The sequence below is a fragment of the Helianthus annuus genome, chromosome 9 (genome assembly GCF_002127325.2).
Source record: "Helianthus annuus cultivar XRQ/B chromosome 9, HanXRQr2.0-SUNRISE, whole genome shotgun sequence".
NCBI classification, from domain to species: Eukaryota; Viridiplantae; Streptophyta; class Magnoliopsida; order Asterales; family Asteraceae; genus Helianthus; species Helianthus annuus.
The window spans coordinates 159,600,678-159,614,439 of NC_035441.2; the positions used below are offsets into that span (position 1 = coordinate 159,600,678).

Genomic DNA, 13,762 nt, shown 5'->3' on the forward strand with positions numbered 1-13,762 from the left:
AAATAATAATTTTTAACAGAAAATTAGATAAGAATAAATATTTGTTTTTCAATAAATAATTTTAAACAAAAATTTAAATAAGAATAAACGTTTGTTCTTTTATATAATCATAAAATTATATCTCGAATATTATGAGTAGGTATATATACTTCGGAGTTCGGTAATTTAAATTATGGTAAATTAGGAATCAAACGTTCCCATGTGATATATACTTAATAATTGTAATGCTGCTTTTATTTAAAGATGCATTTTCTTATTATTTAGTATATAAATTATTTATACAACCCGTGTGATACACGGGGTTTTAACCTAGTACATTATTCAAGTAAATAATATATTAAAATATAGACAAAAGATCAAATACAAATAACTTTAACGTACAAAACGTACGAACGGAAGGAAAAGACAAAAAAACGCGATGTTATTTTCGTAATTATCAGTAACTATCAAAATTACTCTACAAATGATCGTGTAGAGTAATTTTGATCTTTTGTAGAGTAATTTTGTAAAATGTTGTTGTAGAGTAATTTTGTTCTTGTAGGGTAATTATCAAAATTACTCTACAAGTGTATCAAAATTACTCTGCATCAAAATTAGTTTACAAGTGAATCAAAATTACCCTGCAAGTTTATCAAACAACATACAATTCAAAATTACTCTACAAATGATCCTGTAGAGTAATTTTGATCTTGTACAGTAATTTTGTAAAATGATCCTATAGAGTAATTTTGATTTTGTAGAGTAATTTTGTTAGCTATTAGTTATGGTGTTTAGTTTTATGGTTTAGTTTTTAGCGTTTAGTTTGGGTGGGGGGGGGGGTTTAGTTTTTTTTTTTTAGTTTTATTTTTTTTGGGGGGGGTGTGGTTAGGTTTTCGGGGTTTTTTTGGTTAGGTATAGTTTTTTGATCAAAATTACTCTACAAGAACATTTTTCAAAATTACTCTACAAGATCAAAATTACTCTTCAAGAACATTTTACAAAATTACTCTATAGTATCGTTTTGTAGAGTAATTTTGATAATTACATTACAATCAGATAATTACAAAAATGTCACAGTGTACTTTTTGCTTTTTTCATGTTATTCATACGTTTAGTACGTTAACTTTATTTGTACAGGAACTTTCCCCTTAAAATATATGTGCATATTATTAATAAACATTATTTATTAAATTGTTTAAGTTTATTGTTGTTCCAACGTTTTTAAAGTCTTTAAATACAAAGTGAAGACCCTTTTGCGATTCAAATAAAGCTTTTTTGTTTACTGTTGCTTTTTATTAATTTTTTGTTTTTTTGTCTTTTTGCTTAACCAGATTCAAAAGTTCGAATTCAATTTAACATTTCTAAAATATAAATGTATTTAAGAGATCAACAATGAGCTCTAAACAACAAATTAAAACAAGCAAACAAGCCCTACACAACAAATTAAAATAAACGAATCAACCTTTTTGGATATGAGTATATCTTACTTGAGTTCCAAGTCAGCAATTCAACAAATAAACATAAGCAACTGTCTTCCAAGTTCCAAGCCAGGGATTCAGCGAATATGCGATACCAAATTACCAATCGTCTATTCGTCTGGCTAAACTGCAATACCAAAATACCAATCGAAGTACTAAAGTATCAATTAATCAAATAGCAAAACTGAATGTATTGTATGTTTGAGGCTAAGCAATATATATATATATATATATATATATATATATATATATATATATATAGGTAGATGATCCTGTACAAAGTCCATCTTTTGTAAGAAGTGTAAGAAATAATTTGGGAATGACAAGTGTCTCTCATCTTAATTAATTCAAAAGGGTATATTAGTAATTGTACATTCTTGTCAATTAATTGATTTCCAATATAACTGGAAAAAAAACTGGCGATGAGAATGTTTAGGGATTGATCATTTCATCTCCATCTCTGATTCAGATCATATTCTCCGACCATTTTGTTAACCTTCCGTCATCATCATCACAGTTCACGTCATCTTCTCCGATTTGAACACCTGCATCTCCGACCACCGTCACCAATTTCTTTCGTCTCCACAAATCATTCACCGTCACCGTCATCGTCTTTCATCTTCGTCATCCTCATTTCTGATCGTGACTTGAATCATAGTCATGGTGTTTTAAAATCTGGGAATGTTTTGTATTGATTGTCCAGATGTTAAAACACCATGGATGTAATCACAATACAATGTTTTCTGGATTCTAGATAAAACACCATGACTTGAATCATAGTCAATTTATTCAAATGTTTTAAAACACCACGCCATGAATCTGATTATACAATGTCTCCATATAAAACACCATGACTTGAATCATAGATGTTTAAAACACCACACCATGAAGAATGCCTACAGATAAAACACCATGACTTGAATCATAGTCATGGTGTTTTAAAATCTGGGAATGTTTTTGTATTGATAAAACACCACGCCATGAACAATGTCTCCTGATAAAACACCATGACTTGAATCATAGATGTTTTAAAACACCACGCCATGAACAATGTCTCCAGATAAAACACCATGACTTGAATCATAGCCATGGTGTTTTAAAATCTGGGAATGTTTTCTATTGATAAAACACTACGCCATGAACAATGTCTCCAGATAAAACACCATAACTTGAATCATAGATGTTTAAAACACCACGACATGAACAATATCTCCAGATAAAACACCATGACTTGAATCATAGTCAATTTATCCAGTTGTTTTAAAACACCACGCCATGAATCTGATTATAGATCTATTTATGATAAAGTATGAAGAAATTCGCTGATTTTTTGTCGATTGATGACGGTTACCATATAATTCGCTGATCTTTAGGAGGTTGATGGGGGTTTTGAAAACGGTTACCATATTTGAAACGTTGGAAAAGTCACTATTGCCCTTCAATTTTTACATAAGGTCATTCTAATTAAAATACAATTTACATTTTATACCCTATTGATCTCAACCATTAGATCAAATATCTAATGGTTTAAAACACTTCTTACCCTTCTTACATTTTACACACTTTTTACCATATCCCTACCCTATATATATATATATATATACACACACACTAAATACTAAAATTAGTCGTTTATTACATGTTGTAATCTTCAATTGAGATTGAGGATTTGGATTTGCAATGATATCATTACCCCTAAATCCCTAATGGCGGCCATAATTTCACCCAAATACAATAAATTTCATATCGTTTACTCAACTGTCGCCCATATAACGAGAATCTTCATCGAATTGTCGCAGGCTAGAGGACTGGTCGAGTGGATCTGGAGTATTGTATAGTGCCACATATAGGGAATTAAGGAGATCATGTTTGACGTTTCAGCGTTTTTAAGTATTTGGGCTTGCAGTATTCAACTAGACTTTTTATATGGGCCAAATATAAAGAAAACTAATTGAAAATTTGTGGCTCTAAAATTGTGGTGGCCCGACTCTTAAACTATTGGAGCTGAGTTTACATAATATATTAAAAGTAAACTAGTAGTAAACAAGTGAAATTAATAAACCATAAATATGTAATAAAAAATAGGCTAAAATGAAACACAACAAACAATGGATTTCCACCCGACACTAATCTTCCTAACTTTTAGGATACGAGAAGACAAATCTCCTAAACCGTAACAATTGGGTATAACAAAAAAATCCAACTTATATTTACAATTTTCATTGCATGGATTCGACGTGAAAAACGGACTATTTACATTCCTAATTGGAAACCAAATCTTGTTCAATCATCTTTCTTGATTTCAATCAATTTAGGTCGACTATTCGACCTCCGACCGAGGTCGATATGGAATTATTTCCGAATCGATCAACGGTTCGCCTCAAAAGCTATCGAGACAAGTATCTATTTGCGGAAACCGATGAAGAATCGGTTACGCAATCTAGAGATGGTTCAACAAGAAATTCTTATTGGACCGTCGAAATTGTTGATGAAGATTGTATATCGTTGAGAAGTTGTTATGGAAAATACCTAACCGCGTCTAACAAACCTTCGATACCTGGAATGAGAGCTCGGTATTTAAAAGTAACTCAAACCCGTCTTGGGAATCCGAATCCCAACTACTCGACGATGACCGTTGATGATTCTTCGGTCACGGGAAAATGGAATTCCGCTCTCCAATGGTTACCGTTGGTGACCGAGGTTTCTTCGGAGGTTCGATTGAAGACACATTATGGCAACTACTTGCAATCGAACAAGGGTCCGCCCCCGTTAGGGAACATGGTTACACATGATCTTCCTCGGAAAGAAGGACCGATGAACAAAAGGATTTCGTGGAAAGTTGAATTGGTTGAACCGCCTTCGGTTGCGTTGACCCAGTCCGACTCATTTAAATCACGAATGACGCTTTACGCGAAGACATTTGTGTCCGAAATGCATAAGGGGAAGGAGAAGATCAAGGGGTCTGCCAAAGGTATGATCAAGAAGCCATAACCATCTACCATAGGTATGATCAAGAAGAGATAAGTATTGACCAAGTAGAAAAAAGAAAAGATGATGTATAAAAACTTCATTCAACTAATTATCTTATAAACAATTTCATTCAACTAATTATCTTATACACAATTTACATATGTTATATGTTTTTGTTTTCATAAATCTAGGAAATTGGAAAAAAAAAATTGAATAACGGATATCACATTCTATTTTATAAGGTAAAAATATTTTTTTTTGTCATAAATTTAGCATAATAAGATTTAATATAAAAGTTAGTAGGGTTTATAAGTTTGATTTTGCTAATTAAAAGTTAGTGTTTGTAAGTTTTCGACTAGTTACAAGTGTCCAAATTGTAAGGTCTTGATCCCTAAGTTGTAGGTATGTTTTGTTTCTTGTTCATATAATTTCTCAAGATTTGTTTATATTCGATTTGCAAGGGTTTGGGTAATTGTTTGATTTGCGTTATTTGTTTCTGTTCGATTTGCAAGAGGAAGAACTTTGACATTCGAGTTCGTATCAGATTTTGTCAAAGACGAAGAACATGGTGGTTTTAGCCTTTTACATGCCCGGAGACACTCGATCTTGAACATTTGAACATCTTAAGATCATAAAGTAAAAACTCGCAAATTTTATAATTGTTCAAGTCAAGTCACCACATCTAATTAATCTCATAAAATTAAGCAATTTAAAAGCTTCACCATATGTATTCTTGTGGACATTCACATTTCACTTTCTTTAGAAGTAATATGTACTCACCTATCTCAAGCGCTCCAATTGCTCGTTCATATCCAAGCTATGTTGAATTTTAAAAGCCAACCAAATAGTGTGCTTCTTTGAACACACAACTTAATTAGTTCCCCTATTGGTTAACTTAACCAGTTTTTAGCACAATCCAATTCTAATTCACCGTGTTCAACTATAGGTATTCACTTGACCAGGTTAAAAACATCTAGAATCATTTATACCATAAACTATATGTAGAGAATAGTGGAGAGAGGAATTAGAGAAAGCCATGAAGATAGTCCCCTACCAATGTGTTCAATTCCCTTTTTGTAGGGAGGAGATATTAGCAGGGGCGGATCCACATAGAGTGGGTTGAGGTCCCTAGAGCCCAATGTTTTTAAAAAAATTAGTAGATTCGGTATATTAAATTGTATAAGGACCTCATAAATATAATTAGGTGGACAGTTAAAGACACCGTTGAAAGAAAAGGAAACGTGGTGTAGTGGTAAATCCCTCTCTTTACCAACAAGAGGTTATCTGTTCAATCCTTGTATAGCTTGTTTTTCATTTTTTTAATCTAGTTCAAACCTCGCAATGACCCGACCCGAATGAGGACCGACCTGAAAATTTTAACGTTTTCTTATGAAAATTTTGAAAACCGAAAAAAATGGACCATATCGAAAAAAATCCTGAATCCACCACCGAATATTAGGTGCAATGGACATAACTCATGAGCACTATATTCGGTCCAAAATGGTACTACATAATTATAGAGGAAGTACCTTAAGAGTTCAAAAAGAAAAAAAAATATAAAAGGGATCAAATAATCTCCTTTATGTATCCACACAAAAGGGTTAATAATTTTGGAGCTTTTATATCGTTGGATATCTTCTCACGGTATGAGAGTAGTAGCAACCACCTAGCGAGTACAACATAATAACTTTATACTAAGGTTGTGTATTGTTGAATCACGCCCCATGCCACATCAGCTGGTTGGGTCGTCAAAATCCGCGCCGGATAGTTAACTGGAGGCGCCATCCGTGTCGTTTAGCCTCTCATGTGGGGCCCAATTATTTTAGAACCAATTATATTTTTTTGTTTTTCTTTTCTTTAATTTATTTTTTAGTTATTCCACAACACCTAGTTATTGGATGGTTTAGTTATTAACCCTTCGTCTACGTAGCGCTAAGGTGACAACACTTTTTGCTAGTTATTGGAGTGGTTAGCCTATGGATACTTGAGGAGCTATACCATACATTATGATTTAGAGCATCCACAATAATGGATTTTTTCTCATTTTTAGAAGCTAATGTAGGAGAGAGAGTGGTGAGGTGGAGGAGAGATGATGTTGATTAGTTTGTGGTGAAATATGAGAAAAAATGAGTTTGTGATAGGGGGAAGGAAGAGAGAGTAGAGAGAGGAAATGTCAACATGGCAACCCAAAAACATCAAAAAATGGATGGTTATTAGGGATGCTCTCAGAAAGACATTCAACTCACACCCATAACCTCTTGTGACCAATATATACTCTCATTGTGAGCTGAGTGCTTGCAATCCAAAGCTTCATATACGATCACCAAACCATCCATATGAAATTGTGGAAGCTAAACTGTGAACACTCACTCGTTAAGGAAATTTAAAAAATTCCAAGAACGGTATAAATCTTTTTATAAGGCTGGTGGGTGTGGTATAAAGCCTCTAGAGGCTTTATCACGCAACATCAGCTCCACCTAGGCGCTACCTCATATGGGGGCTTTAAAGCCCCTTCCTTTAATTTTGCAATGGTTTAAAGCCCCTTTAAACAATATAAAAAAAGAAAAAGAAAATCAAAAAAGAGGGAAATGTAATCGGTGGAAAAGAAATGGGTCCCACATGCATACTTAATAGCGCTCGTTATTGGGCTGGTGGAGGATCGATGCCGCCCCCCTTTGGCGAACAGAGGATGGGTAGGAGGCGCTAAGAGGCGCTAAAAATGATGATGTGGTCAGGGGCGATATACCACACCCATGGGCTTTTTTTGAAAGGTAACTTTTATTCACAAACACCCACCCCCAAAAACAGGGCAGGCAGCCAACACTACAACAGAAAAACAAAGACTACATGATATCGAAATTACACCATCTCTTCCAAGACACCAACCTATCTTTGGAACAGTTCTTATACCACAAAAAACCAAGCGACTTTATATTACGAAAAATCTCCTCCGGTCTAGCTTCAATATAAGAGAACCGTTTGTTATTTCTGGCTAACCAAATGCACCAACTCGCCACTATCATAATCCCTTGGATCGGTTCCTTCTGTTTCCTTCCCACATTGCAATATTTATACGACTCCACAATATCTTTGACCGAGAAAAACAGGAACGGATAAACCTTACACCACCCGGTCACATGGTTCCAAACTCTTGAGGCAACACTGCAAGAACAAAGGAGGTGCTCTGCTGTCTCGCGACCGTCCTCACATAAACAACACGAGTCGTCGCCATGGAAACAGTTTCGGGACCGAAGGGCCCATAACGTAGGAATGCGGTCCATAGTAGCCCTCCATATAAAAATATTACATTTTTTGGAGCCCATTTAGACCACTTAAAAACAAACATGCTGTTGAAGTTGAACCCACTGTATAGAAAACCTTTAGCAACCTTGACCGAAAAAACTTTATCGGAACCTCCCTTCCATTCCCACGAGTCAGCTTTGTCTACCAATTTAATGTTATCAAGCAACCCAATCAGATCACTCCATTCTTGTAACTCCACATCAGTGCTGGGACTTCTAGACCATCCCCAAACCCCCGCAAATTTCTGCTCACTAAGGTTGAAATGCTCCGAAACAACGCATCTTTTTTCTTGTTCCAGCTTAAACAAATGAGAGAAACAGGTTTTTAAAGGAACATCCAAGAGCCACGCACCTAACCACATTTTAATACACAACACCCATGGGCTAAAACCTCAATTTGCAACCAAATATAATATAATAACTATTTGGCAAGTTATCTCAGTGGTGTCACATCCAGCCGATCTACGCTTTTGCAATAAAAGACCTGCTTGATATGCACCTGTTTTCAGGTCTCTCAACTGCAGGAAAAAAGATCCTTCATGCTGTCATCCTAACAACATTCTGGAGTGTGTGGTGGTCGAGAAATGCTGCGTTATTTAGGGATGTAAAACCAACGGTCTCGCACATTGTGGAGGAAGTGAAGGCTCTCTCTTTCTTGTGGGTAAAGTATCGGTCTGACAGAAGCAGTCTCCCGTGGGAGAAATGGAAATGTTTTAGCTTGTAGTTTCTAGCAGGTAGTTTATTTTTTCTGGTCTGCGGGCTTTTGTATCTTAAACCAGCTCCTTGCTGGATGTTTTCTTAATAATATAGTGACGTTTTTGTTGGCCGTTTAAAAAAAATATAATATAATAACTACACATCCATTAGAAAAGTATGTTCTTTTACCTATGATCTTTGACTTTGACCTTTGATTAAATAGTTAGTAATTGATTATACTAATAATAATAAATTGTGCCTTCAACGACATTTAATTTTTTTTTTTGATAAAAGGCGGAATATTATTGAACCTGAGCAAGCTGCTCAAGGAGAAAAAACAGTACATGGGAAAAAAAAATAATAGAGAAGATACAACCTCAGTCATGTGTTACATGATCTGATATTACCATATGAACCTAAACTCCCTCCAATTCATCCATTCTAATTTCAGTTTTGCCGCCCTTGAACTTAGCCACAGAAACGACAGTGCTTTTACCTCCCCCATCATCTTCGATAACTGACAAGCTTTGTTGTTGAAGATTTTGTCATTGCGTGCTTTCCACAACGACCAGCAAACCGTAGCCGAGATCATGTAAACCGCCTTTTGCTTATTCCCCTCCATCTGTAGATTGTTGATGTAGTTTAACAGGTCAACCACACTTAATAAATAACGCGGCAGGGTAATTTTCATCCACTGTGATACCCCAACCCACAACTGCTGCGCGAACTCGCATGTTATCAGAAGATGATCAGCCGATTCTAACTCTTTGTTGCACATGACACACACAAGGGATGGCATCGGAACATTTCTAATAGCTAGCGCCTCCTTGGTTGGAATCCGATTTAGAACGACCCGCCAGAGAAAATAGTTAATCTTTTTCGGGATCCAGCTAGACCACTTCAAAACTTTCGTCTCAGGAATAAATGGCATCTGGTCCAGTTCACCTCGTATGTCACACGCACGAAAAGGAGCCAAAGTGTCACTCGTAAGCCACATCCACTCGTCTGGTCCGTCGCCCAAAGCTTGACGTTCCAGCAACCTTACACAATCGTTCCAATCTTGTAGTACCACATTTCCATTTAATCCACTTGCACTGCCCCATGACCAATTAATTTTCCCCTGTGTTGCGCAGTACCGCTGATTCACGTAACAAAATTTATCCGATTCTAAAGCAAAAAAGTCTTGGAAAAAGGTCCCGCAAAGTTGTTTCGGCAGCCCAAACATCTAACCAAAAGTATGTTTTATCCCCCCGACCCATCTTCACCTTTAGTTTTTTTTTTGAACATCAATCAGGCGGTTACCTGTTCTCCTTCCCAGATTCACAATGCTTTTCCAGATTCCACCGAGAGAGCTCTTTAGTGGTATGAAAGAGAAGCCTCGTCCACCAAAATGAAGTGCCTTAATGATTCGTGCCCATAGTTGCGTAGGGTCACTCTTTAGCCTTACACTCCACTTAACCAATAACGCTTTGTTTGTGGATAATAAACTTCCAATCCCCAATCCGCCTTGGTCCACCGGTGCTACCACCTTATACCACGACACCCAACTAATTGCATCACATTTGTAACTTGTTAAATATTAAATGATTAAATTTAAAGTAAAATATTTTGCATAATAAAAAAAATAGTTATTTAAATGTCATCCATAAAAGCAAATCTAACGTTCATCACCTTTCTGTCATCACCTTTCCCCATCTTTCAGAACCTTCTTCCGTCCCCACTCACCTTCTCCATCTCATAAATCCAAACTCCAAAATCATCCAATCCCCATTCTCTCAATCCATAACTCAATTGAACCATCCCCCAACCCAAATGGAGTTTTTCCAGAGGGCAAAATCCGTCCGGCTAAAAAGCTACCACCACAAATACTTACTAGCCGACGAAGACGGGGAACACGTGTCCCAAGACCGTCAAGCCACAGTAAAAAACGCTCGCTGGACGGTAGAATTCGACCCCGATTACGACAACGTCATCCGGTTAATATCCTGTTACGGCCGCTACCTCACCGCATCAGAGGACCACCACTTACTCGGTGCAACCGGTCAAAAGGTCATCCAATCCGTTCCCCGTAAAATTGATTCGTCTGTTGAGTGGGAACCCGTTCTAGAAGGTTCCAAAGTCCGGTTGAAAACCAGATACGGTAATTATTTACGAGCTAACGGTGGAGTGCCTCCCTGGAGGAATTCGATTACTCATGATATTCCTCATAGGCATCATAATTGGATCTTGTGGGATGTTGAAGTTGTGGAGATCAATATGGATCCACCGAAACAGGTCCCGGATCCGGATGTTGATGTGGATCTGGATCTGGATAGTTCTTCTTTTCGCCTCACTTCGGATCCTTCAATTCTGGTTTGTGAATTGTTTTCTGATTGCGCCATAATATATTAGTTAGGGTTTATTGTAGAGATAATTGCAAAGAAACCTAATTAATTCATATTTTTCGATTTACTGATATTAGATAGAATATATTAGTTAGGCTTTAACTAATCGAAAAATATGAATTAATTAAGCAACTGAACTGTTGTGTGTGAATTTGCAGGGGAGTGATCAGAACTTTGGGTCTGGGAAGAATGAAGGGAGGATGATTTATTACAAATTGGCGGATGATGATGGTGTTGTTGTTGATGCAGAAGGGTCGTTTTTGTTCAAGGGTAAGACCGTAGAGGATTTGACTCAGAACTTGGAGGAAGAAACAGAACTGGAGAATATAACTGTGTGTTCGGTTAACCCTTTGAATGGCAAGCTTTATCCCCTTCGGCTAGCATTGCCGCCAAATAACACTACTATGCATGTTATTGTAGTGCCTGCAACCTCCAAAGGTTAGATTTTAAAAAGTATTTTTCACATTTTGGTTTGGTATAATCACGTTTCATTTTTGATCAGATGGATGGAATTTTGTCGGCAATCGAAAAAAGCTTTCTGTCTAAGATCAAACCTAAGGGGCAAAATGGTCAAAAAGGGTGTTCAATATATTTAAATGAACTACATTTAGATGATTTTATGCATATAGAAATTTAATAACATTCTGGGTGACTTTTGATCACTTTGAATTGATCAAACCATGTTGGGTGACTTTTTATCACTTCACCCATGCTAGAGATAAGGTATAAACCGAAATGATATATACGCCCATAAACAGGTTGAATTGCCACTTCTAGTTGACATTCTAAGAGACGTTGTGCGTTTTGTTTTTCATCAAACATTCTTATTTGGAGTAATGTTTTCGATAAACTCTTATGTTAGAATCACAAGGCCAGTGGCGCAGGCGCCCGACCCCTCGAACTTTTCGCTCAGTAGTGTTATGTATGTAGTTTTCGTATAGAAATTTTTGGGTATATACGTTTTCGACCCCCTGTCGGAAATCTCAAGCTTCACCACTGCACAAGGCACACAAATATTGATATTAACACATGTAAATGTAAGAATTAACATTACGTGATTCAACAACTTGTTTATACCCATTATTGAATGAGATAGTACATCAAAAGATCAATATAGGTTTCTTTCTTAACAGTAATTGAGAAGAATGATAATCTTGAAAAATGTTTTTTTTTTTGATCATGCAAATCACTTTTTTGTGGCTCCAATGGGGTCAGCCAGGGGCCCAGGATCGCTGATCAGTAGAATCTAAACTCAAGTTATGCTTGCTTCATGTAATGAAAATGTACTTGGCAAGTTTCTTGAGGAAAAAAAGGTTTTGAGTGATTTGATTGTTTTTAAAATATGAAATCTTCAAAAGGAGAGAGAACTTTTTCTTGCATCTTGGGAAACCAGATGGATGGCAAACAACCCATGTGGGCTCATGAAATATTGAACTTTTTGTAACTATTTTATTATTTATTTGAGGTCCTTTATACTTAAGTTAAGCTCTTGTAAATTGTCATCTAGTAGAACTTGTATTGAAACGTACCCAAGCGCTTCCTATCTGTCCACTTTTGACTTTTAAAAAGTCAAGTGAGTCATAGTTCAGATTCAAAATTGGTAAAACAGTTTAGAACTTGAAATAAACAGTACCCAATGTGGGTTCATTATCATTATTATTTATATACTTGAATCAAGCTTTTTGCAAATTGTGATTTATTAGAACTTGAATTAAACAGTATCCAAACCTTCCTGTCTGTCCACCTTTTGACTTTTAAGAGTCAAATGAGTTGTAGTTCAGTTTCAAAATTGGTAAGAACAATTTAGAATCTGGAGAGAAGATTGACAAGTTCATTAAGCTGTAAAAAGTTGTTGTAAATAGAACATCTATGTATTAGGTTTGACTTTTCACAATTAAGAGTGGACTTTCGTTGTCATGGTTTTCTTTTTTTGTTTTAATCTTTAACGGTAGCTAATAGACAATTTTTTATGTGTTTTGATCAGCGGCAAAGGATTTCTAGCCGAGGAAACTGCACATTATTATTATTATTATTATCTGCATCTAAACTCCTAAGCATGCACGATATCAAGACATGCAAGAGTGATGTATATCTTGTATCGGTGAATCATGAAGAGACAATGAGTGATTCCTGTGTAAGTTGCGATTCATTCTTGGAAACTTTAATCCGAATCTCTTCACCGTCACAACTTTTGTAACATCAAACACATTTGATTTCAGTGTATTAAAATTTAATTTCATACCCTGAGTTTAATGCCTTCTTTCTCCCAGTATGGGTATGTGTATAGTTAGTCTTGCAACTAACACCGTGTGGTTCCTTAACTTGGTTTAGACGACTGAAAAAATAGCCACTTGATTAGACATGCTTGACGCAGTGGGTCGGGTGACTATGAAGAATTATAAATTTATTAAGGTTTTTCGATAGTATGAATTTAAGACTTAGGATGGCTTTCTTGATTATTATTACATCTTTTATACAGAAAATAAGTGGTTCACAGCGGTTAAACATGTTTTTGAGCTACAAAACATTTAATAACCTGATACTAAATAAAATGTATGAAACAGAGAAGAGGGTGTGTAAAGGTTTGTACTTTCTAGTGGCACATCTAATCTAATCTAAGACGGTAATAAACGAACAGGTTGTCCTTCCTGGGTAGAGGTGTTCTATAATTTGAAAAGGCATGAATGTAAAAGGCTATATAAAATGTAAAAATATTATAGATCCAACATTTGACCTACTTAAATGGGTTGAGTTATTAGATCAATGAATCCATATATGGACGCTTTTCTTTTTCTGAACAGCAAAACCACTATATATTTTAATATATAGTGCCAGCAAGCTGCTGGAACGCTTACAACCCGAGCCAAAAAGGCGAAATGACAACTACAACATATTCAAAACATTAAATTATGACCAACACTCCCAAGACATAACTGGGCGTTTAGACCTGTTG

The 13,762-nt window shown here is 35.9% G+C and overlaps 3 protein-coding genes across 3 annotated transcripts; 2 read left to right on the forward strand and 1 right to left on the reverse strand.

Moving 5' to 3' along the window:
• Nucleotides 1-3,803: 3,803 nt before the first annotated feature.
• On the forward strand, nt 3,804-4,448 carry LOC110879239. Its single transcript, XM_022127659.2, has one exon. The coding sequence runs from the start codon at nt 3,804-3,806 to the stop codon at nt 4,446-4,448; it is 645 nt and encodes a 214-aa protein (XP_021983351.1).
• Nucleotides 4,449-8,828: 4,380 nt separating this feature from the next.
• On the reverse strand, nt 8,829-10,225 carry LOC118481817. The gene is made up of 2 exons (XM_035977104.1): nt 10,151-10,225; nt 8,829-9,563 (listed from the first exon to the last, which is right to left on the reverse strand). Exons 1-2 carry the CDS (start codon nt 10,223-10,225, stop codon nt 8,829-8,831), a joined length of 810 nt encoding a protein of 269 aa, XP_035832997.1.
• On the forward strand, nt 10,112-13,066 carry LOC110879240. Its single transcript, XM_022127660.2, has 3 exons — nt 10,112-10,777; nt 10,968-11,247; nt 12,794-13,066. Exons 1-3 carry the CDS (start codon nt 10,238-10,240, stop codon nt 12,808-12,810), a joined length of 837 nt encoding a protein of 278 aa, XP_021983352.1. The 5' UTR covers nt 10,112-10,237; the 3' UTR covers nt 12,811-13,066.
• The last annotated feature ends 696 nt before the right edge of the window (nt 13,067-13,762 follow it).

Coding starts and splice junctions, on each gene's coding strand:
- LOC110879239 (XM_022127659.2), top strand. CDS start 3,804: ATGGAATTATTTCCGAATCGATCAACGGTTCGCCTCAAAAGCTATCGA.
- LOC118481817 (XM_035977104.1), bottom strand. CDS start 10,225: ATGGTTCAATTGAGTTATGGATTGAGAGAATGGGGATTGGATGATTTT. Junction 9,564..10,150: donor GGATTTATGAGATGGAGAAG/GTGAGTGGGGAC, acceptor TACGTGAATCAG/CGGTACTGCGCAACACAGGG.
- LOC110879240 (XM_022127660.2), top strand. CDS start 10,238: ATGGAGTTTTTCCAGAGGGCAAAATCCGTCCGGCTAAAAAGCTACCAC. Junction 10,778..10,967: donor CTTCGGATCCTTCAATTCTG/GTTTGTGAATTG, acceptor GTGAATTTGCAG/GGGAGTGATCAGAACTTTGG.